This window comes from Malaclemys terrapin, chromosome 1 (assembly GCF_027887155.1).
Source record: "Malaclemys terrapin pileata isolate rMalTer1 chromosome 1, rMalTer1.hap1, whole genome shotgun sequence".
NCBI classification, from domain to species: domain Eukaryota; kingdom Metazoa; phylum Chordata; order Testudines; family Emydidae; genus Malaclemys; species Malaclemys terrapin.
The window spans coordinates 272328859-272354628 of NC_071505.1; the positions used below are offsets into that span (position 1 = coordinate 272328859).

General features: G+C 40.0%; 1 protein-coding gene across 3 annotated transcripts in view; it reads left to right on the forward strand.

The window, feature by feature from the left end:
* Positions 1 to 25770, forward strand: part of MYO16 (myosin XVI) — a 588255-nt gene that overhangs the window by 362921 nt on the left and 199564 nt on the right. For all 3 annotated transcript variants that reach the window (XM_054013071.1, XM_054013089.1, XM_054013080.1), the window contains one exon: positions 10442 to 10589. In XM_054013071.1, coding sequence (XP_053869046.1) covers positions 10442 to 10589 — 148 coding nt within the window. The remainder of the gene's footprint in view (positions 1 to 10441; positions 10590 to 25770) is intronic.

Sequence of the window (25770 nt, forward strand, 5' to 3'; positions counted from 1 at the left end):
GTTACACGTCACCTCTGAATTTGGCCCAGTAATTCTTACTGGGTCTGAGGGAGTTTAAGATTGTCATCATTTACATGCCAAGGTGCCAGAAGACAAGGAATGTGGCAGGAAAAGTGGCTAACGTTGTTGTTAGTAGCTGTAAGCTGAAATAGGCCATCCTACTGCAGTTTTTTCAGTGAAGTTATACCTGATTTATACCTCTGTGAGAAGAGGATCAGGCCCATTGTATTGAACTGTAGATTAAAACCCACTCCGTGATTTTGTGTGTCTCTATGGAAGAGCATTTGCAGCAATATTTACCGTCTCTTGCACTGTTTAAACATGAATGAACAGTGTAAATATCAAAAGCACCAGATTCTCTTGAGATGTGACTTTATAACTGACATTTATGCAAACAGGGACAAATGCAGCTGGTTTGTAAACAAAACTTAAAAAATAGGTCACGACCGGCAAGATTTTAGATTGTTTAGAAACCTTAATGAAAGATGTTTTGTTACGAGGTCTGACTCAGAGCAAATTATCATAGAAGATGCACAATGAGGTGCAACAAGAACTGAGAATGTTGACAAAATTACAGTCAATAATTCAATGTGAAGGAAATGAGTAAGAGCCTCCAAAGTAATATTCATCCTTACAGTAGTTTATCACAAGTGATTCAACATATGAGAAAAGACCTAAATTTTACATCAAACAATAACATCTCGTATCCATTTTGGCGACTTAGTACAGTTATGCTTTATACACTAGAAACAGGACTAATTTGCTCTTTTCTATGCCCCAAATATTCTGAGAAACAAATTTTAAGGCTGCTTCATGTTCCTTCCCTGAATGTCAATAAAATAAGTATATACATTAGAAATAGGGCTGTCAACTATTAAAATATTAATTGTGATTAATCATGAGATTAAAAAAATGTGATCACAGTTTTAATCGCACTGTTAAACAATAGAATACCATTTATTTAAATATTTTTGGATGTTTTCTACATTTTCAAATATATTTATTTCAGTTGCAACAGAATACAAAGTGTACAGTGCTCACTTTATATTATTATTTTTATTACAAATATTTGCACTGTAAAAAAGATAAGACAATATTTTTTAATTCACCTCATGCAAGTATGGTAGTGCAATCTCTTTATAGTGAAAGTGCAACTTTAAAATTTTGATTTTTTTTACATAAATGCACTCAAAAATAACACAATGTAAAACTTTAGAGCCAACAAGTCCCATCAGTCTTACTTCTTGTTCAGCCAATTGATCAGATAAACAAGTTTGTTTACATTTAGGGGAGGTAATGCTGCCCTCTGCTTATTTACAATGTCACCTGAACGTGAGAACAGGCGTTCACATAGCACTGTTGTAACTGGTGTTGCAAGGTATTTATGTGCCAGATATGCTAAACATTTGAATGCCCCTTTATGCTTCGACCATGATTCCAGAGGACATGCTTCCATGCGGATGATGCTTGTTAAAAAAATTGTGCCTTAATTACATTTGTGACTAAACTCCTTGGGGGAGAATTGTATGTCTCCTGCTCTGTGGTTTTACCTGCATTCTGTCATATATTTAGTGTTATGGAAGTCTCGGATGACGACCCAGCACATGTTGTTCAATTTAAGAACATTTTCACTGGAGATTTGACAAAAAACAAAGAAGCTACCTGTGACAGGTTCCCTCCCCCTTCAAGGTGCCACCTAGGATTGGGGTATCACTGAGCCTGCTTGACCCACCAGCCTGGGCTCCTTTTCACCATGGAATGCTGTGACAAGCTGTAGACATGCTCCCAGTCTCACACTTTCACCTGCACACAGGTAGTGACATACCCAGCTGCAGAAACACACAGACACTGAAATCAGCTAAGGAATTGCCCAATATTCGAGTGCATATGCCTCTCTAGGGGGTAAACCCAAAATTATGCTGTCTTGCATTGCACAGAGAACTGTACAACGTAAGCTCATGAAATTCACCCCCTCCCTCAATGTGAAGAGGGATATACACAGCTTTCTGCCCCAAGTTATGATTTCTACATGCACTGATTTTAGACAAAACAAAACAAGTTTATTAACTACAAAGATAGATTTTAAGTGATTATAAGGGATAGCAAACAGATCAAAGCAGATTACCTAGAAAATAAAACAAAAACGTAATCTAAGCTTAATATACTAATTAAATTGGATATTAACAGCAAATTCTCACCCTAAATGTTGTTCTAGGCAGTTTGTAGAAAGTCTTGAAGGCAAGCTGCACTTGTTTGCAGCTTAAATCTCCAGATATTCCATTCACAGTCTAGACAACCCTCTAGCCTGGGTTCACCCCTTCCCTCTAGTTCAGTCCTTTTGTTTCTCAGGTGTTTCCAGCAGTCCTCTTTCTTGGGCAGGGAGTCAGTGAAGAACAAACCATGATGGTGTCACTCCCCTGCCTTAAATAGTTTTTGCATATGGCGAGAATCATTTGTCTCCCAGGTTGATTTCCACCCCCGGTCAGTGGAAAAACACTAGTATTATAATGGAGTCCAGTACCAGGTGACTTGGTCACATGTCCCTGCAGCCATAACTCAGAGGCTGTTTGAGGCAGGTAGGTGATTAGCATCTTCTAAAACCTATTGTTCTCCCAAATCGCTCTTCCCTGTGAGCCATCTATACTGATTGCATTCTGTCTAATGGGCGTTCCCCAAGTGTTAACACATTTGTAATAGATGCATAGACAATATTCCTAACTTCAGATACAGAAATGATATATGCGTCCAAGTAGGATAATCATATTCAGTAAATCATAACCTTTCCAGTGATATCTCACATGCCTTATCCTGCACAAAATACATCATAATTTTGCCATACTCATAATAATATTACTATGAAGAATATGGGGCATAATGACACAGAACCAGTATTAGATTTCTAAAGATATCTACAGCACTCAACCCAAGGTTTAAGAATCTTCAGTGCCTTCCAAAGTCTGAGAGGTACGAAGTTTGGAACATGCTGTCAGCAGTCTTAAAAGAGCAACACACTGATGCAGGCTCTAACGTTTTACATTGTTTTGTTTTTGAGTGCAGTTATGCAACCAAAAAAACCCTACATGTGTAAGTTGCACTTGCAGGACAAAGAGATTGTATGAGGTAAATTGAAAAATACTATTTATTTTATCTTTTTTACAGTGCAAATATTTGTAATAAAAGAAATCATAAAAAATGAGCAATGTATACTTTGTATTCTGCATAGTAATTGAAATCAATATACCGGTATTTGAAAATGTAGAAAAACATCCAAACATATTTATAATAAATTTCAGTTGGTATTCTGTTATTGTTTAACAGTGTGATTAAAACTGTGATTAATACCAATTAATTTTTTACTCGAGTTAATTTGTTTTGAGTTAATCATTTGAGTTAACTGCAATTAACTGACAGCCCTAATTAGAAAGGACATTTTGCACCCTAAAAATGTGCCTTAGTGCACAGCTGAAAAATGGAGACTGATAGTCCTCATAAGTCAGGGTCTTAAAAAATAACAAAATCCTGCAGTTGGTTTAAAAATACAGGATTCCTATCTCTTCTCGTCTCTCCTCTTCTCTGTAAGGTCTTATACCTCCTTCATCACAATAGTATCTGAAATCCTTCCTGTAGTACATTAAGTAATATCACTAACATCTGCCACACATAGTTATTCTTTCTCTTATCTTCCCCCCAAGGTAAGAATGATGTATGCAGTTGAGTGTTTGTGTTTGGTAGGGTTATTTATCTTTTTTTATATACACACTGCTATGGATTTATATTAAAGAAGGTAGGCCAAAGAAACACCTTGTTTTTGGAGCAGAAAGTGGTTAGCTTTTTGATGGCTCTTAGTTTCTGTGGAAATTCAAGGACCACCACAAATCTTACCATCTTCTGATTCAAAAGCAAGGTGCATTTCTTTGATCTTGCCTTCTCTAATACAAACACATAGTGTGTACATAATAAATAGCCCTACCAAACCCAAACATCAACAGCAGATGGAGCCCCTGAAAGAGCTCCATCTGCTTACAGATGAGATTTACCCTTATAGAAGAAAGTTCCATTTTGCCTGAGAAGTAGAGTTGTCGGTCACAGTCTACATAGAATCATAGAAATGTAGGACTGAAAGAGACCTTGAGAGGTCATCTATTCCATCCCCCAATGCTGAGGCCAGACCAAGTATACCTAGAGCATCCCTGAGAGGTAATTGTCTAACCTGTCCTTAAAAACCTCCAATGATGGGGATTCCACAATCTTGCTTGGTAAGCTATTCTGGTATTTAAATTTTTCTGACTATAAGAATAATTTCATAATATCTAACCTAAATCTCTCTTGCTGCAGATTAAGCCAATTACTTCTCGTCCTATCTTCGGTGCACATCCTCTTTCTAACAGCCCTTAACATATTTGAAAACTGGTATTGGGTCCCCTCTCGGTCTTCTTTTCTCAAGATTAAACATGCCTGGTGTTTTTTACCTTTCTTTTTAGGTCAGATTTTCTAAACTTCCTATCATTTTTGTTGTACTTCTCTAGACTCTCTCCAACTCATACACATCTTTCTTAAAAGTGTAGCTACCGACACTGGAGACAGTATTCCAGCAGATGCCTCATCAGTACTGAGTAGAAGGGAACAGTAGTCTTTTTCGCAACTGCATCACATTGCTGGTTCATATTCAATTTGTAATCCACTATAGCCCCCAGATCCCTTTCAGCAGTACTGTTGCGAAGTCAGTCATTTCCCCAATTTGTAATTGTTTGTGTGATTTTTTCCCCTTCCTAATATAGAGTTTTGAACTTGTCTTTATTGAATTTCATCTCATAGACTTTAAGGCCAGACGGGACCACCATGATCATCCAGTCTGACCTCCTGCACATTGCAGGCCACAGAACCTCTTCCACCCACTCCTGTCATAGACCCATAAACTCTGGCTGATTTATTGAAGTCGTCAAATCATGATTTAAAGACATCATGTAACAGAGATTCCATCATTTATACTAGTTTAAACCTGGAAGTGACCCATGCTCTAGGCTGCAGAAATCTTGTTGAATTCAGACCAATTCTACAATTTATTAAGCTCATTTTGAATTCTAATCCTGTCCTCCAACGTGTTTGCAACCTGTCCCAGTTTGGTGTCAGCCCCAGATTTTATAAGGATACTCTTCAATCCATTATCAAAGCTATTAATGAAAGTATTGAATAATATCAGACCCATGACAGACCCCTACAATATACATGTTCCCTGTTTTATAGCAAACCCTTGATAGCTACTCTTTGAGTTCAGTTTTTCAACCAGTTCTTCCACCCACCTTATAGTTAATTTCAACTAAACCACGTTTCCTTACTTTGCTTATGAAAACGGCATGTGAGTCAACATCAAAGCCTTACCAAAACCAAAATATATCACATCTACTGCTTCCCCTCTATCCACTAGGCCAGTAACTCTGTCAAAGAAGGAAATTTGGTTCATTCGGCATGATTTGTGCTTGACAAACCCATGTTGGCTATTATTTCAAGCTTTAGGTGATCTTTTAGATATGCTGGGTCCAAGCCATTGAGTGCCTTGAAGATAAGGACGAAGAGTTTGAACTTGACTCAGTGGAAAATTAGTATAGAAAGCAGAGGACAGGCTTGATGCACTTGTGGTAGCCCATGTTGTTGAGAAGATGTGTTGCAGCATTATGTACTCAGAGTTTCTGAAGAATTAATGGTTCATGCCATGGATATCGCATTGCTATAGTCCAGTCAGGCATGTATAACCAAGGTCAAGTCATCATGCTTCAGGATGGTAGGCAGTCTAGCAGTCATGTGGAGATGGTAGAAAGTGTTACTCCTGGAACCTGCTCTGTGAGAGTTTAATGTAAGTAAGGAGTCCAATACCACTCCTAAATTACAGTCTGATGAGATACTGAAGTTCCATAGCTGCCTAATGAACCTCACAGTCTGAACTTCCACCTCCCCCAAAGCAATGCAATCCCAAAATGTTTGTAGCGGAGGCTTCTTGTCCCCTTCAATCTCTATCTAACACTGGGAAGACCTCCTAAATTTCTCATATGCCCTACTGTTGTTTCTCAGAGCATCATTCTGTGTGTTACCTTCCTGGGAACATGCTAACTATAATCTGAAGCAACTGCTATTTCTTCTTTGATGGCTTCAGCATTCCCAGTTGGCAGCAAACTTACCACCAGTGGACAACTCCCCAAAGTGGGAATGCATAGGCGTGACTCTCAAAGAACAATAGTGTCTAGCAAATGAAATGTTAAATGTTTAATAGAAGTTGGAGCTCATAGACTCATAGACTCATAGACTCATAGACATTAAGGTCAGAAGGGACCATTATGATCATCTGGTCTGACCCCCTGCATGCTGCAGGCCGCAAGACCCTTCCCTGGACTCTACCGTTGAAGTCCCCAATCCTGTGTTTTAGTGACTTCAATCGGCTGAGACCCTCCTGCTAGTGATCCCTGCCCCATGCTGCGGAGGAAGGCGAAAAACCTCCAGAGGCTCAGCCAATCTACCCTGGAGGAAAATTCCTTCCCGACCCCAAATATGGCGATCAGTAATACCCCGAGCATATAGGCAAGAGTCTCTAGCCTGACCCTTGTTGGCCATTATGCTGATAGAGCTAGCCTGATAGACTATAGTAGTTTATATTTATTCCTTAGTCACTGAAGAGACTGATTGCACAGAAATGACACCAGATGATTTTGGTATTGCCAGAAGTTAATTGAGACCCAACGTGGACATTTCAGTATGTTGGAGGGAAAAAAATGTATTCAGTTGGCACCTGGCTGTCATGGATATAAGGAAGTAAGCCACGGTCATTCAGCGTCTCAAAAATCTGAAAAGAAAGTCAGCAGTTAAGCCCAAAGGAAATCAAGTCTGACAGTTTCCTACCTCCCTGCTCCAAAGCCTCACTTTCAGAAAGAAAGCCATTATTTCTGAGAGTAAGTTCCGTAGTATTAAAGCATAAGGACACAGCCTGATTCACGAAATGAAGCAGAATTTATTTTCCCCTAAATGTTTGTCATTATAGCATAGGAAACAGTGTGTTACAAATACTGGTGATTGGCTTAAAAAAAAAAAAAAAAAACGGTTTCAAGTCTCAACCACTTTTCAGAGTATTATTTTTTGTTATATGAAGAATGAAGAGACTGGAGCCAAAACAGCTCTCTGATATATTCTCATAAAATGGTTCAGCTCTAATCCATCAAACATTATTTTGTCTTTTGCAACAGCTCTGCTGAAGACAGCACAGTATTTGAGAGAGAGAGAGAGAGAGATATGCAGTTTCAAAGAATGAATGCTGAAAAAAGGACCCAATGTCCACACTTACAATACAGAGTCTGCTTGCTGACTTTGTAACTACTGAGTAGGTCAAGTGATCTATGAAAGGAAGTGGAAATTTCCTTGCTGTGTATAGGCATAATTTCCACTGGACAAAAATAATACATCTTTGGTTTAGAACTCTATTATATTTCCTTAACTTTATACATTTTATTTCACACATAGATTGTTAAAAAAACATATTTCACTTTATAGAAGAATAGTGCACTGTTAGGTTTGTTTCTGAATTCCATTAAGCTGCGTTAAGAGGACAATATTTTTGATTCATGCTAATCAGAAACCTGATAGTTCTTAACAGTTCTTCCCATATCTGGAGATGAGCAAACAAAGATGATTAATAAGCACATTTATCCTTATTTAAGTGGATCTCTTAAAGTAGTTGAATGGGGGTTGATTTTAGTTTTGACTGCCTAAATAAGGCCTGATAGTGTTGGCATGTACAAGTGTTCCGCATCACTGAATTTTTAACGTATTAATCAATCAGATTCATATTCTCTATTCCACTTTGGTGGAACCACAGTCACGTAATGACTCTGATTCTTGGGCAGTTCTGTTCAGGCCAGATTCCCTGTGCTGTCTATCTGTGTTAGAGTAGCAGTGCTGCAATGAATGCTGTGCAGCCACAGTAAAATGGGGGCCAAAACACAGGCCAGGATCAGCATAATGGTTTTCAAGACACATCCCTTTCTTCCCCCATTGTCCCCTTTTTCTTACTACACTGACAGCAGGCTGGATGACTGACATGTTGGCTCTATGTCCTGTGCTGGCTGTATGACACCAGTGGGTTCATCTGTGGAATGATTAAAATCATGGCGTTAGGGCCAGATTATGTCACACTTGTGGCACAAAGCAGCCTTAGAGCCCTGAAGTATCTGTCCCAACCTATCTACTTAGGGAAAAAATTGTGATAGTGATTTTGATTCCTAATGGCAGCGTTAGAGAGGAAGTCAAAGCTTGGCACTGACCGTGGGAATGTTTTGCACTGAAATCCTGCCTCACACCGTTTCCAGTCATTTACGCTTCTGAAAAATGGGTGTATAATTCTTTCAGATCAGAATGGAATCATTTTATAACTACTTTTCACTCCCTTTGCACATAAATGACTGCACAAGATGCAAGACAGTGCATGTATGGACCCAATGTGTATATCTTCTGTAACAGGTTGTATCTAAATTGAACAGAAAATGGTGTCTGCTTCTAGGAGACAGAAGACTTCCAGAAATGTAAAAGTGTAGTACCCAAAACACACAGTCAGAACCAGGGCCGGCTCTACTGTTTTTGCCGCCCCAAGCAGCGTGCCGAATTGCCGCTGTGGACGGCGGGGGCAGTCCGTGTGCCGTTAGGGCGGCACACACGTTTCCGCGGCAGTGGCAATTCGGCGGCAGCTTCTGTCTTCAATTGGAAGACAGAAGCTGCTGAATTGCCACCGCGGGCAGCTGAACATAGAAGCTGCCGCCGAATTGCTGCCACTGCGGAAACGTGTGTGCCACCCTAACGGCACACGGACTGCCTCCGCCGTCCACGGCGGCAATTCAGTGCACTGCTTGGGGCAGCAAAAACACACGGACTGCCGCCCCTTGCAGATTGCCTCCCCAAGCACCTGCTTAGAATGCTGGTGCCTGGAGCCGGCCCTGGTCAGAACAGTTACATACACAGCTTTAAGTCCATCAAAATGCGCACTGTGACCAACACTTCAATCAACTCTCACCTCCTTTGACTTCTCCCCATACGTTCAGCCACTGTAGCCTAATGGCAACCCAACTTACTGGGAGTAGACACCGTTGTCTATGCCCCTTGATTGAGACTGAGAAGGAGGTGTAGTGTCCAAAAATGCTTTACTTTTCTGCACCTCTCTTTAGAGATTCTTTGTGGATGTTTGTGTGGAACCAACTATTCGTACACCAGTAAGCATAACCAAGACAAGATTTATTAAAAAGAGAGAGGAAATGGAATTAAAAGAAAAGAAACAGTGCTTAATGTATCTAGGTTTATGCTTCTGATGAGCAAAATAAATAGGCATTCTCAATTAGTTACAAAGAAGACAGAGAAGTGAATTAATAGTTTACATCTCAGAAAAGCAGTTCTCTCCTCTGACCACTCTTTAGTCAGCCTGCTTGCTGACCATCTGTTTTATCTAATCCATCCTTCTGGGTCAGTTTGCATGTCCAGACATGCTTCCTTTGATCCAGGCTTGCCACACCCCACCCCATACCAGTCTTATCCAGTTCTGTATATGCACAGTAGGGTCTTGGTTCACTGCCTACTCCAGGAGATGGCTCAGGGAGGACACAAAGTCTCTTAATGATGCTCATTGGTTGTCCTCTAAAGGTTCAGTGATCCAGCCCAGATGCTGCAACTCACAGAACAATCTGCATACCTCTGCCCCAGCCAATTTCTGTATCATCTTTTCAGACAAACAGATTGGGGTTTTCTTCAACACAACACCCATCCCCACATCTACATGCTACATTTCTGTTGTGAATTAGGGACAGAGATGCATACCATCTGTCATAAACACTTTATCAGTAGTTATTAAATGCCCATGTTGCACTGAAATCTATGTTGAAAGTAGCTGCATATGGTACCGAATATACAGTACTGATATTATCTTGTACACAAAACATGTTTAATTTAGAGCTAAATTGAGTGCATTTCCTTTGAGTGCATAGTCAATAAAAAATAGTATCTACATTTTATTTGAACTTCAGTTTCTTTCTTTTCTTGTTTCAGGGAAGGTTTATAGTTACATTATAGTTGGACTGTTTCTCCCTTTTGCAATGGTTTGACTTCTGTTTCTCCTGATAAACAAAACCAAATATAGAAGACCACCAATATTACCAATTTCATCAATAGAGAGTTTTGCCATTAATTCTCAATGGAGCCAGGATTTCACCCATTATATTTATAATCTCTTGGGTTTTTACTGGCAGTGTTTTGACTGTGGTTCTTGCATTAGATTTATATTTGTCTTTCATCTTGTACTATAGATCCTTTTATAAGGCGTAAATGTTTATTTTCCATCTTTTGTGATAGCTAATGGTTTTTAATTTACATCAAAAACAATCCATTCAATGATTCACTTGTTTGTTTGTTTTTTAATCAGCAAGGATTTATACGTACATGCTGGAGAAGTCCCGTGTTGTCATGCAGCCTCTCAACCAGAGCAATTTTCTTGTTTTTTACTTGTTGATGGATGGGCTGTCTGCTGAAGAAAAGTACGGCCTGTACCTCAGTAATTTGTCTGCACACAGGTAGGAGACCAATTTCATGTTTGCTATGGAGCTAATATAATCTTTTTTGTTTTCTATTTAATGCCTTGATCCTCAAAGGTGCTGGGAACCTTCAACTTCTGTTGAACACAGAGTCCTAATTTTGAAAAGATGTTTGCTTAAAATTATTGTTCTCTTTTAAGTGATTGTCCACATGGATTTCATTCTCAGTATACATGCAACCCAGGCACATGAGACCAGATTCTTTTGGCAGGAAGTTTCTCTGGGAGCCCTAGATTTTTTCTGAAAAAAGGGATAACCATTTCTTGAGCTGTTTGTCACAGACCAGAACAAGAAATGCTAGTGTTCTGCTCCAGAGAGGCCTCCAGCAAGGGATCCCTGTTAGATGCCTTTTTCCTCCCTTGGACACTGGGAATGATGTATGCCTTACCCTGACCCTCATGATACCGAGAGTCCTGAAGAAGCTGAGGCAAGATGCAGGATCTGTGAACATGAGAGTCCCTAAGGGTTAGGCAGTATCCTCACAAAGATTATCAGAATAGGTGTCCACTGTATAAGATCTTATTAGAAGATAGATCCACCTGCCTGTTTCAAGAATGTTCTTATTTCTGAAATGTGTATGGCAGCTACATGGAGCTAAGTCCACACATTTACAATACTCTAGAGGGACCTAGACAAATTAGAGGATTGGGCCGAAAAAAACCTGATGAGGTTCAACAAGGACAAGTGCAGAGTCCTGCACTTAGGACGGAAGAATCCCATGCACTGCTACAGACTAGGGACCGAATGGCTAGGTAGCAGTTCTGCAGAAAAGGACCTGGGGTCACAGTGGATGAGAAGCTGGATATGAGTCAACAGTGTGCTCTTGTTGCCAAGAAGGCTAATGGCATTTTGGGCTGTATAAGTAGGGGCATTGCCAGCAGATCGAGGAACGTGATCGTTCCCCTTTATTCGACATTGGTGAGGCCTCATCTGGAATACTGTGTCCAGTTTTGGGCCCCACACTACAAGAAGGATGTGGAAAAATTGGAAAGAGTCCAGCGGAGGGCAACAAAAATGATTAGGGGTCTGGAGCACATGACTTATGAGAAGAGGCTGAGGGAACTGGGATTGTTTAGCCTCCAGAAGAGAAGAATGAGGGGGGATTTGATAGCAGCCTTCAACTACCTGAAGGGGCGTTCCAAAGAGGATGGAGCTCGGCTGTTCTCAGTGGTGGCAGATGACAGAACAAGGAGCAATGGTCTCAAATTACAGTGGGGGAGGTCCAGGTTGGATATCAGGAAAAACTATTTCACTAGGAGGGTGGTGAAACACTGGAATGCGTTACCTAGGGAAGTAGTGGAGTCTCCTTCCTTGGAGGTTTTTAAGGCCCGGCATGACAAAGCCCTGGCTGGGATGATTTAGCTGGGAATTGGTCCTGCTTTGAGCAGGGGGTTGGACTAGATGACCTCTTGAGGTCCCTTCCAACTCTGATATTCTATGATTCTGTTTTTTGGTAGATGCTTTCAGATCAGATGTCTTTTTTGGTAGGGCTGTCCTCCAGTCATTGTTAAAGTAGATTTCATACACCTACCTCCAAGAAACAGATAACTGTTTCTTAACCACCAAGAGTGAGATCCATGTGGACAGTCACTCAAAGAAGAAAGAGCAGTGGCTTACCTTACAGTAACTGTAATGCATCAAGATGTGTTGTCACAACTCGTCTTCCATCTCCACTATTATGGAGTCCTACTCCTACTACTACAGGATTCTGTATTGGTGAAGGTGACGAACAGCTGATCCTCCTTTATGCTTTATGTCCTTGGGCAGCATGGTACAGGGACCTCTGGGACACAGGTGAAGCCCCAGCTAAAGCTGATTGTCAGAATAACCTAATCTTGAGTGCAAGGGACACATGCACATCAAGAGTGGAATCTATGTGAACAACACAACTTGAAGAATCACGGTTACTCTAGGCTAAGTAACTGTTCCCCTCTCCCCCCTTAAATTGGTCGTCTGTTCAGAGCTTCAACTAGATAACAGCAAAAAAAAAAAAAAAATCAGAAACGGATCCTTTGATGTCTCAATGTTTGAATGTTTCTTTGGCATTTTCTGTCAATTTGTGCATCTTCCATACTGGCTGACACTTGAATAAAACAACTGTCCTAGATTTTCAGGCCTGTAAAGAGGCTGATGATGTAATTTTCATTTCTGGTGGAAAACCTTTATCTAAACTGATTTTTTTAAGCACAAATATTTATGGTGGCACTGCTTGGTAACACCTTAAGTTCCTTACTCTTTTGGTATTTAAATATGTTGCCACAGTTTCTGATAGAATAAGCTACTACAGCAACTTTGAAACAAACCTGGGGCTACATTGCTTCCCAAAAAAGATAATTTCAAAGGGGAAAAATCAGTTAAATTTGTCTTCTATTTTTTTCTTGTAAACCCTTTGAAGGCTTTGAAGACCAAAAAAATTGTTTTGCTGAGGTCCAGAACATTAATTTATTCCTCTTTAGCAAAAATTGTTTGGAATCACTTCATTTTTTCAGAAAATAGCACAGTTTGAAGTTACTTTGCAAGGAGTTCCAGCAAGAAACAACTCAACAAAGACCTGGATAATTAGATTCATATGAAGAAAGACGTTATCTCATCAAATAGCTGATCAATATTCAAAAAGAACAAAGTAATATTTCTAAATAGATACTTGTGTAACCCACACACCTTCTGGGTGTGGTGTTCTGTCCCATCTAGTGGCACCCAGACCATTTAGAGAAAGTTAAATGAGTCTGCTCTACAGCCTTAGCTAAGAGCCGGTTGGCTTTTAGCTCATGCACTAGAGGCTCATGCATTGAGGTCCCAAGTTCAATCCCACCCGCCACTGACCAGGGTCTGTCGGAGTTACACTTGTACATCGTAACTCCAGCTCCAGAAGTAATTTATAGCAGAATATATACATAAAGTTACTTTTATTGATAAAGCTTTGCTTTAGTTATATACAGTAGATTGTAGTTTGCACTGTTAAGAAACATTTTGGTCCGCATTATGCTTTTGTTACACACGAGTAGTTCAGTTAGCAATGTTCATCCTGGTTGGCAGAGTTACACCAGAGATGAATTTAACATCATGAGACTATTTGCATGAGTAAGGCAAGCAGGATTTGGCCCATCATCAACAACTTCTTTCTGACTAATACTTTGATGAGATCATATCATTCTGGTAAGACCAATGATTGAATCTGTCATGTTTTCTTTAAACATGTGTAAGCATGATACTAATAACAAATTTAATTAGGTAAAATCTCCTTTGAAACTGAATTTTAGTTCATGCTCAGCTGGTTGAAATGGTTTGTGTCTGACTTTTGTTCCTTTCTTAACTTATTTAAAATTGCAGCCATTAGAGTGAAAACTGAACAGTCTCAAGATTATCCACGGTTTGTTAAGGTCACTGGCTACGCCTTTGTTCCCATTGAGATTTGATCAAGCACGTTGAGTAGGAAAGGCTTTAAAACAACTCTTATTTGTTCCTGGTTTTCAGTATAAAAATGAACATTTTTATTTAAAGAAATAAAAATTATTATTATTATTATTAATTTATTTTAAGCTCCATCATCTGGCATGGATGACATGTTGTTGTCCCTTCTCTGAGAAGTTGACTTATGAGATTAATAGATAGTACAAACAAGAGACGCGGGGGGTGAAATGAGAGTTTTGCCATTGATTTCAACTGGGCCAGAATCTCATGCCAAATGACTAGAGAAGAGATTGGCTATGAAGCAGCTTTTAAGTATTGTAGATTTTCACTTCTAACACTTTCTCCTTTCACTCTCTTGCTACAATTGATGGAGTGATGTTGAGCAGTTCATGAAAGATGTATTTTTAGAGATGGCTTTGAATGATGGTAGTTTTGTTCAGGAGTGGAGACTGTTCCAGTCACAGGTTGCTACATGTCAGAAGGTACAAAGCTGAGCGTAGGAGGAGACAAAAGAAGCAGATAGGCAGGAAGACCTGACACAGTGGAAAAAATGAGATAAGGAGTCAGAACAATAAGAGCTGTGAAGTAGCCAGGGCTGGAATTATGCACCAGTTTAAGTGTCAGGGCTGGGAACTTGGAAGTGATGCATAGGTGAATGGAAGCTAATGAATAGATTGGAAAATGGGAGTGACGCTTTGGTCAGCTAGTGAGGAAGATGATTTTGGCATTCGCATTTTTGATGGACTGAGTGGGTGGGAGGCAAGATTTGAGAAGACTTCCATAGACAATGTCAGAGATGTCCAAGGCATGGACAAAGATTTTATAGGCAGGAATGCTGATGAAAAACAATTTCTGGAAATGAAAAGAAAGAACTGTGGAAACAGCTTGGAATGGGGAGGAGAAGGAATAGAGGAGACAAGTGTGACGCTGAGATTGTGAGCCTAGGTGACCGAGATGAAAGTGTAACTAATGGCAGTGATAGAAAATGGAGGGACAAATAAGGGGGAAAATAAATTTGGTTTTCAACCAGATAACTTTCAACTGGTGGCAGAATGTCTATGCTGAGATATTGGCAGTAGTATTGGAGATGCAAGACTGAACAGAGAGGGGAGAGTCAAGAGTGAAGAGAGATTCTCAAGATGGTGCTACTGGGTGAATAAAGAATGTTTGAATGACCTTAACTACTCATTTGCATGCAGTTGAATTAGGGGAGGGGGTTGTATTTGGAATTTCCAGGCTCTCTATTGGTTTTGTGTGTTTTAAAAGAACTATAGAAGTTTATTAAGGTTTTTAATGAAAATAAATGATAAATGGTATAAAGGTTAATTTCAGGTTAAGTTGTCTTGTTTTGTGTTTGCTTTTGTGGCTGAGTATGGATTGAATTTAAATTTATTAAGGAAATTATTGTAATGTGAGTTAAAATAAATGTATGCTAATTATTGTATGTGTTTCTTTTCTAGTGCTATAGATGTGCATGACCCTTTACAATCTCATAGTTAAGGCAGGTCCTTTCCCTGAGGGACATGAAAGCTACATTGGACATTTACAGAACAAAGAGACATGGTGTGGGGGCAGATCAGCATGTATTTGATGTGCAGTGGAAATCTTGGTGAAGGAAGTGTGTTCTAAAGGGAGAAGGGAGAAACTTTGGCTCATACTGAGGGAGAAAAGGTATGATCATTGAGGACAAAAAAAGAGTATTAAGGAGAGGCCTGGAAAGAAGCTTGAAACAGGGTGTAGATAATCATGCACTATGATTTAGATAGAGTCAGAGCTGATTATAGAGCAGGGATAGGCAACCTTTGGCCTGTGGCCCACCAGGGTAAGCCCCCTGGCAGGCCGGGCTGATTTGTTTACCTGCCGTGTCCGCAGGTTCAGCCGATCACAGCTCCCACTGGCCCTGGTTTGCCACTCCAGGCCAATGGGGGTTCTGGGAAGTGGCAGCAGGCACATCCCTCGGCCGGCGCCGCTTCCCGCATCCCCCATTGGCCTGGAGCAGCAAGCTGCAGCCAGTGGGAGCTGTGATTGACCAAACCTGCAGATGCATCAGGTAAACAAACCGGCCTGGCCCACCAGGGGGCTTACACTGGCGGGCCACGTGCCAAAGGTTACCGATCCCTAGCCTAGCTAGTATTTCCTCTTATGATTTTTGGTGCCAGTAAGAAAGTCTCACATTAACGTGATGTATAAAGTAGCTACTGTAATGAAGTAACTGGATTAGTCATTAAAATCTGAATTGATCAGCACTTCTTTGCTTGATCACTGAGAATATCATTCTTCCAATTTAAATGATAAACTTCATTTGTCAAAAAGAACAGTGAAAAAGCAGTGAAGGAAAGTGAGTGGCTTAGAAAAAGAGCATGAGAGACTGTTTTCAAAGTGCACTGTTTTAGATGACTGAAGGCACTAATGTCTTATGCCTCAGAATTTTTGTGTGTATTCGGCAACCCTCTTTTCTAATGAATCCTAGAACAATGTGAAGTTAAGTGGTGATTATTCTAGAATTGCCCATGAGGATCCCTATTCATGGCATAAGTGCATCCCTACGGCACACAAATTTGGAATCTTCTAGAAGGCAGTGCTCTTGGAGCCACTCAACCCAACTTTCCATGATGCAGGATGCTCTGAGGGTATAAAAAGTGCCAACCTTCAGTTTTCGATTGCTAAGGGTACAGCAAGCAAGCAAGGCACCACCCTAAAATCCTTTTTTCTAATAACTCTTTTTCCTTTAAACATTTAATAAACAAACAAACACACACACAAACAAGCAAAACTCTTTGTAATAGTCTGCTCCAACCCACTTTTTTCCTGCATTAAATTGCTTAAATCACCTGTTAACCTACCCACCCCATTTATTTTAAACCATTTTCCCTACACTTGAATATCAACCAGCCCTCCTACTTTTGGGTCCGCTTCCATTTTGCATGTCCCATGATCCAGGTGGACCCACTGTTGTTGCCTACACTATTTGTCACTTCCCTCTTCCCTGATTTAAATCTTAGGTAACTGACCATTTTTATCCACCTTAGAACTTTGCCAACAATATAGTATTTATTAACCTTATGTCTTAGTCTTAGATGTGTGTATCATTAAGATCAGTGTTTTTAGTAGGTTTTGCCTGAACTAATAACATGAATAAACCTAACTACACCTAATATTTCAACCAAGATAAGAATTATTTTTAAAATAATGTGACTTGTGTGGGCAGATGTACAGAAGCAATTGTTGAAATCACATCATTCCCCCATTATCCTGAAGCAGCATACATCTTTATCTATGAAAGGTCCATTAGAAATTTCATTTTAAAAGTGAGATATCACTGGAATCATTCTACAAATCATTCCACCTTGACTAGAATTATTTTAGAGCACTGTGCTAAAAAGTCTTCTCCTTGACTTTGTGTCTAAGATAAATGGAATTTCTGATTCCAATCTAATGAAAAATGTAGCTTTTATTATTAGTTTATCAAACTATTATTATGTGGCGGGTTTTTTATATAGTGCTACCTATGAACATTATGTGTTACAGTTGTTGGAATTAAGGATGAAGGTTCTGTATCTCAGAGAATTAGAGATTTTTATGAGACTTTATAGGTTTCACAATTTGCTATTTCTTCCTTTGTATAATTTAATGCTGTAGAGTCTCACTGTGTTCACTCATGCTGATTTCATTTCAGTGTAGCCTCATTGTCCTTAGTGGAGTTACTCCTGATTTATACAGGTGTTTTGGGGAGGAAATCAGTCTCTTTCTTTCTTTCTTTCTTTCTTTCTTTCTTTCTTTCTTTCTTTCTTTCTTTGTGTGACTTAGTTTAAAGAGCAACATGTATTTTTTTAATTAAAGACCACTGTATTTTGCTGGTGGATATACTCTTGAAGCTACGCTGGCACAAACAGTGTTTTATATATAGTGTACATATTATATACATGTTTACTAGATATAATATATATGTGCTGCATCTATTTTTGATAGAATTGTCTCTTGCCCAGCTCTGGTGCTTTTTTCATAAGTTGAATACAAACATGCAAGTTCTGACTGAACTTTCAAACCCCCAATTGTTGGTTTCTGTCTGAAATCAGGCAAACTAAGATTTCCCATTAGAATACTAGAAGTTAGTTTAACTTCTGTGCCAGGGAAGATAATGGAGCAAGTAATTAAGGAAATCATCTGCAAACACTTGGAAGGTGGTAAGGTGATAGGGAACAGCCAGCATGGATTTGTGAAGAACAAATCATGTCAAACCAATCTGATAGCTTTCTTTGATAGGATAACGAGCCTTGTGGATAAGGGTGAAGCTGTGGATGTGGTATACCTAGACTTTAGTAAGGCATTTGATACGGTCTTGCATGATATTCTTATCGATAAACTAGGCAAATACAATTTAGATGGGGCTACTATAAGGTGGGTGCATAACTGGCTGGATAACCGTACTCAGAGAGTTGTTATTAATGGTTCCCAATCCTGCTGGAGGCGTAACGAGTGGGGTACCGCAGGGGTCTGTTTTGGGACCGGCTCTGTTCAATATCTTCATCAATGACTTAGATATTGGCATAGAAAGTACGCTTATTAAGTTTGCGGATGATACCAAACTGGGAGGGATTGCAACTACTTTGGAGGACAGGGTCGTAATTCAAAATGATCTGGACAAATTGGAGAAATGGTCTGAGTTAAACAGGATGAAGTTTAACAAAGACAAATGCAAAGTGCTCCACTTAGGAAGGAAAAATCAATTTCACACATACAGAATGGGAAGAGACTGTCTAGGAAGGAGTACGGCAGAAAGGGATCTAGGGGTTATAGTGGACCACAAGCTAAATATGAGTCAACAGTGTGATGCTGTTGCAAAAAAAGCAAACATGATTCTGGGATGTATTAACAGGTGTGTTGTGAGCAAGACACGAGAAGTCATTCTTCCGCTCTGCTCTGGTTAGGCCTCAGCTGGAGTATTGTGTCCAGTTCTGGGCGCCGCATTTTAAAAAAGATGTGGAGAAATTGGAAAGGGTCCAAAGAAGAGCAACAAGAATGATTAAAGGTCTTGAGAACATGACCTATGAAGGAAGGCTGAAAGAACTGGGTTTGTTTAGTTTGGAAAAGAGAAGACTGAGAGGGGACATGATAGCAGTTTTCAGGTATCTAAAAGGGTGTCATAAGGAGGAGGGAGAGAACTTGTTCACCTTAGCCTCTAAGGATAGAACCAGAAACAATGGGTTTAAACTGCAGCAAGGGAGGTCTAGGTTGGACATTAGGAAAAAGTTCCTAACTGTCAGGGTGGTTAAACACTGGAACAAATTGCCTAGGGAGGTTGTGGAATCTCCATCTCTGGAGATATTTAAGAGTAGGTTAGATAAATGTCTATCAGGGATGGTCTAGACAGTATTTGGTCCTGCCATGCGGGCAGGGGACTGGACTCGATGACCTCTCGAGGTTCCTTCCAGTCCTAGAATCTATGAATCTATGAATACACATAATTAGGGCTCCGCGTCTGTTATGGAGGTCGCGGAAGTCATGTATTCTATGACTTTCCGTGACCTCTGTGACTTCTGTGGGGGCCAATGTGGCTGATCCTAGGGCCACCCAAGCATGTGGCTCCGGTGCCGGGGTGGCTGGAGCAGCCACGGTCCATGGCCCTGAGCAGTGGTCCCCGGGAAGCCAGCCAGAGCAGCCACAGTCCACTGGCCCCAGCAGTTGGTGCCGCTAGCCCCGGGCACCCTCTCCCAGCAGCAGTCCCCACGGGCCCCCAGCAGCAACCTCCCAGCGCCCCACCCCATGATTTAATCACAGGTATTTTTAGTGCAACAGAGGGTCCTGTGGCACCTTTAAGACTAACAGATGTATTGGAGCATAAGCTTTCGTGGGTGAATACCCACTTCGTCAGACGCATGGGCATTCACCCACGAAAGCTTATGCTCCAATACATCTGTTAGTCTTAAAGGTGCCACAGGACCCTCTGTTGCTTTTTACAGATCCAGACTAACATGGCTACCCCTTTGATACTTGACAGGTATTTTTAGTATAAGTCATGGACAGGTCACAAGCCATGAATTCTCGTTTATTGCCCGTGACCTGTCCGTGACTTTTACTTTGACTAAATCGTAGCCTTACACATAACACAGCTTCTTCCCCAAAGAGCTTGCAATGCATTAACAGTTACAGTACAGTGCGATGATACAAGTCACAGCAGTGGAATTAGGTGTGTTTATTAGCACCCATAGGCTTTGCACAGTAGGTGGGGTTTTAAGATTGATTTGAAATGATTTGAAATATGGCAAATGCTTTAAGTGTTGGGGGCAGCAATGGAAGAAGTCACAGAAGAACAAGTATGCAGTATTTTGGAGGAAGTGGGAACGAACCTCCCGGCTCTCAGCGCAGATCGAGAGACTCATGCTAGCACTCTAAAAAATAGTTGTATTGATAGTGATTTGAAGTTGTGGCTCAGGCTGGAACTCTACCTCTGAAGCCTAGGAAGGAGGGTGGGCTTCAGAGCCCGAGCTCCAGACCATGCCACAACTTCAAAGTGCTGTCTATGCAGCTATTTTTAGGTGGCTGGAAGACTTGCTCCTGCTAGCTCCCAAATGCCGTGGGGATGTTAAGATCTGGAGCTTTCATTGTTCTCATTATAAAGCCAAATTTTACAAAGTTCAGAAGAGTTCTGATTTTTTCTGATTTACCCCCCTGCCCCCGTTGCCAGGTTTTTGTTTGGTCCCAGCTTAAGTGATAGGAGAGGGTTGGGCCGAGCATTGGGAACAACAGGAGTGAGGCAGGAAGAATTTAGATCAGAGAAAAGAACAGGAGTACTTGTGGCACCTTACTCCTGTTCTTTTTGTGGATACAGACTAACACGGCTGCTACTCTTAGATCAGAGAGAGAGTTGTAGGTGTCGACAGAGTTGTGCAATGCTTTATAGGTAGGAATGAGAAATTTGAACTGAATACAAAACAGAGGAGGAAGGAACAAAAAGCAAGGAGGGAGAGACTATAAGGGAGAGAAAAAGAGGAAGGATGTAAAAGAGGAGATTATACTAGTCAAGGTGCGAAATTACTAAGTCTAACTAAATAGAAAAAGCTAGCAAAGCACTGGATGCATATAAATGCATATAACATCATCTCTAATATTTGCAGTACCTGGTGCTCTGCTTTGGTGTGTGTAATTTGCACATATCCAAGCTAAGTAGTGTGCTCTCTCTGGAAAGATAAGAAAACATTGCAAATGGTATTTCTATGTACACCAGTTGCCCAAAAGTTAGTTTCACAGACAGAGCTCATTATAACTCAGAATTAAGCTATTAATAATGTACAGCCTGAAATCATCAATATTTTTTTCAAATATAACTATTTTTTAAAAACTTCCAGCCTAAATTTTCAAAATTGATGAGTGATTTTGGTTGCCTCCATTTTGAGACATTTAAAAGGGACCTTTTCAGAAAATATTGAGCACACATTTGGCAAAAATCAAGCCTTCATTAAGACCTCTCAAATTGGACATCTAAAATTCATCAGTCAATTAAGAAAATTTAGGTGGCAATGTACATATATTAAGAGGCAGTTGACCTTGTTAATCTGACCCAAAATATTTGTTGATCAACCAAAAAATAAAAGACAACAGAAGAATGTGCAGAGAAATTTCAGAAAATACACGTATAAAATGGAACTGGTGTTAACATTTTTTCCCTTTGTAGCTCCTTATTACATTCTTTTCCAAAATGTAGCCTTCATTAACCACTTGGAGCTTTGTCGTCAAGCATCTCACATATTCTCTTGCTTTACTCCTTCCTCCAGAGGCAATGCTTCATCCCAGCAATTGGCCAATGGATATGATTTATTTGTTATTCCATGTAGCAATAACCATGATTAACTCATTTGGCATTGTTGGGGTTATGGCAGTGAAAATGTATTTTATGTTGTATTAATAAATATCTTCATATAGTAAAGTGCTATTGATTGACAATACTAATTGTATCTGCATTTGGCAGAAATAGGAATATTTTTACAGTTGGTATTTTTAGATGTGTGTAGACATCTATAAATATAACTAATTTTAACAAAGTTTGTGCTTTTTTTGCACCTTATATTGATTTTCTAAACATGATTACTTTAAGCCTCAGTTCACCAAATTCCCACTTATGCATGTGCTTAAGTCCATTCCTATTCAGTAGAACATCGCAACATGCACTTAAATGCTTTCTCGAGTCACGGCAATAGGGAAGGACTCCCAGTGACTTCACTGGGAGCAGAATCAGGCCCCTAAGTAGTATATTTGTGTACAAGTCATTTAATATTTTAATATTTACTTCCCAAACCTTCACCTTAATCAGCTCTTCTTTTTTCAGCCCTTCATTTGTGTGTGTTCCAGTATCTGGGTAAATTTTAGGATGTACTTTGAAGAGCCAAATTTAGGTACCAAACTCTGGAATTTGTTTTTCCAGGACTGCACAGATCATTAAATACACTCATCTGCCATAATTTTTGCATAATACCTTGGCGTTTAAAACTATGATTATGATCAAAACAGGATTAAGATGCTAATGGGCTCTCTTTGAGCAACTGCTGAGTAGCTGAGTGAAGCTGATAATCAGGCCCAGTGAGAGGAGATGCAGGCCCATTATTTTCTTTAGTGGTCTCCCATATTTTCTGTATGACTTGCACATGTCACTGACTGTGTCTGCTCACTTTCCAGTAAACTCATGGCTGTATGGTTATATGTATTACGATAGCGCTAGGGGCTCTAGTCATTGCCAGACCCCATTGCACTGTGTGCTATGCAAACACAGAGCAAAAAGTAATACCTAGTGTACAAAATTAAAGATAACATATATCTCCCTGAAAATTTACCTAATAATCCTCTATAGGCCTGTGAGATACATATTGGTGGTGAAGTTCTAGAAGAAATGTTGATGGATCATGACATTACTCTATTATTGAGGAAAGGCATAAACACTTTACATTGGATATTATGGGTCAGCTTTTCAGAATTAAGCATGTGCCATTGTGTGCATACATTTGTATATGTCTAACTTATTTGCAAAGATAGCCATGCACTGGGTCAGTCATGCTCCTAACTAACCATATGCACAAGCTGATGCCTGATATGCGGCTCCTTCATGAAACCATGAGTATGGGCATGTACCTGGCATGGGTTCATCCCCATCCCTGACGCCTGTCCATTTTGCGGTGTGAGGGAGACCCTGGCACATGCCTATCTGGAATGCACCAGGTTGCAGCCCTTATTCTGGCTCCTCCAGAACCTCCTGTTGAAGTTCTGGCTGCACTTTTCCCCACACCTCTTCATATATGCACACCCTGTCCGTGACCCCACAAAGTCGCGAGACCTCCGTGTCAGCCTCCTCCTGGCATTGGCCTAAGTAATCATTTACAATGCCAGGAGGAGGATGCTACATGGGGAGGTGCTCTGTGACTGTGGGACCTATTTCTGTTCCTCTCTTGTCTCACATATCCAGGCAGAGTTCCTCTGAGTAGTGTCCACTGGCTCCATAGACGGCTTTGAGGAGCAGTGGGCACTGTCCGGGGTTCTCTGCTTGGTGTCCCTCACTGGATCCCTAATTTTTAACCTTTGATCTCCACTCCTGACCCTGTTGCTCTTTAGTTGTCCCCCATATTCATTTGGATCCTGAGTCCAGTGGCTCCTCCCACAAGCCTGGGGGAGGAGCTTTTAGACAAGCTTTTAGCTTGTGCCCACCCACCTCTAAGAATTCAGGCCTCATATGCACTGATATCACATAGTGTATTCAGATACTTTTAAACTAGGATCACATAAATATATGTGCATAATGCCATGCACCCAACTTTGAAAATCTGGCCCTGAAAGCGGCAAGACTCTGGCTCATCCTTCTTCCAGTGATTATATATTCCACATGTCAAGAAAGTGGTATATCAGCTTAAAGCTGAGGTGCCTTAGCTTTGGTTCTTTGTTGTTGTTTTTTATTCCCTTAGTAATATTATACTTTTATTTATGTTACCTCGTTACCACTTTAATCTTGAAGGATTCTTTAACAAATAATAGCTCTAGTGGAGCATTACTTTCTATGAAGACCAAGAACAAACTTTATTAAACAAAGTCTATGTAGTAAACAACCTGGGACTGGTTTTGAATCCTTGTCCTTGGTCCAAGTGGACTTGTCATTTGTCTGGCTTTCAGGATAAATGATATACAAATTCTGCTTTGTTTGAAAGTCTAAATCTGAAAGTCTTATTCCCCTGGGTATATTCCTTCATCTTATGTTAACAGTCCTTTCTTCATTGTATTATTCTTCATGCATACTGACTGAACAGAGACAGTGCTATGTATGACACTCCCCTGCAGGTTCTAAGATGGACAGAAAATCATTTCTGTTACCTCTCTTTTTGATAAGTATGTTTTGTCTCTCTCTCACTCTCAGAATTCTGATGAGCTTAAGATATAGAACTACATGTAATGAACAAATTAACAGTTTTCTTTGCATTTAATTGTATTTATGGAGAGGTGAAATGTGGTAGGTAGGGAAGCACAAAATCCCTATAGCTCTGTGTGTTTTCATCCCTTCTATAGTATCCTATAAGAACTCAGGGAGCTGGTAATCTCTTGTGCTCTCTACTCTGTTGGTGACTTTTTGCTCTTCAAAATGAGGAAAATTATGTTGGCTCAGACACACGGTCTTTGTGTTTAATTACAAGATTTGCCACTAACTTTTCTATCCTATCACTTTGTAGCGTCTCACCCCTCTATGTCAGCATGTTTTGTTTCACTCCATACACATGCCAGCTGCTTCATTTGCCTTGGCATGGTATCATTTTCTATTTCTTTGATTGAGGGAGCCTTTGTTTCTCTCTCTTTCTCTCAGCATGATAGGGGAAACACATGCAGAAAATAAGAACAAGATAATCTGGCTGTGGCATAAAAACAAAGGGAGAGAGGTAAAAAAAAGAAAATATGTTTAACTCAAGAGGGAGAAAACACAACTCAGTAATTAAGTTTAAAAAAAAAAGAAAAAAGAAGAATTCTGTCCAAAGAACCAGTGCTTGTACAGATGCTAGGGTACTCAGGGTAGATCATGTGTTTAACAGAACACTAAACGTATAATGAAGTATTATTTGGAACTGGTTGATTGAAACAAAGAAAGAAAAGTACAAAAACAAATGTAACATGAACCAAATGTTTTTAGAGTTTTGTTTTTCAGAAGATAGGTTTGAATATCGCATAACTTCTGGCCCAAATTCGGCACTTTATAAGAGGGTGAAACTTCCCTGGAGGTCAGTGGGAGTTAAACCCACTTATCCTGGGGCTAAGTTTGGTCCTTAGTGTTGAAGAAATCAAGACATGAGAGTTATTCAGCAAGAGTTATATTTCAGTTATACTTAGAATGGGTGTAGCCCCAAAGATGTTTTTGGAGGCAAGAGGGATAGCAATGAGATTTACTTTACATTTAGTGTGAAAATACTACAAAAGCCTCAACTGAACAGTAAATGTGATTGTTCATTTATAAAAATGTTAAAGCAGCTATTTTTGCCATTACTATAAGTACAAAATGTGTCCCTAAAAGTTATTTAGATGCTAACTGTCTCACATGTGGGGTCCATTCACATGTGGATTCAGCATCTGAACCTCTTATATATTGCATTGTGTTAAACCTAAGGCAAAAATATATTTCTGCAATTTATATTATGAACAGTATTCTTAAAATAAGCATGCTATAGTTATTTTAAATCGATTTCTAGTACGGAGTAGGTTGCTTAAGATATTCTTATTAGCACAAAAGGCC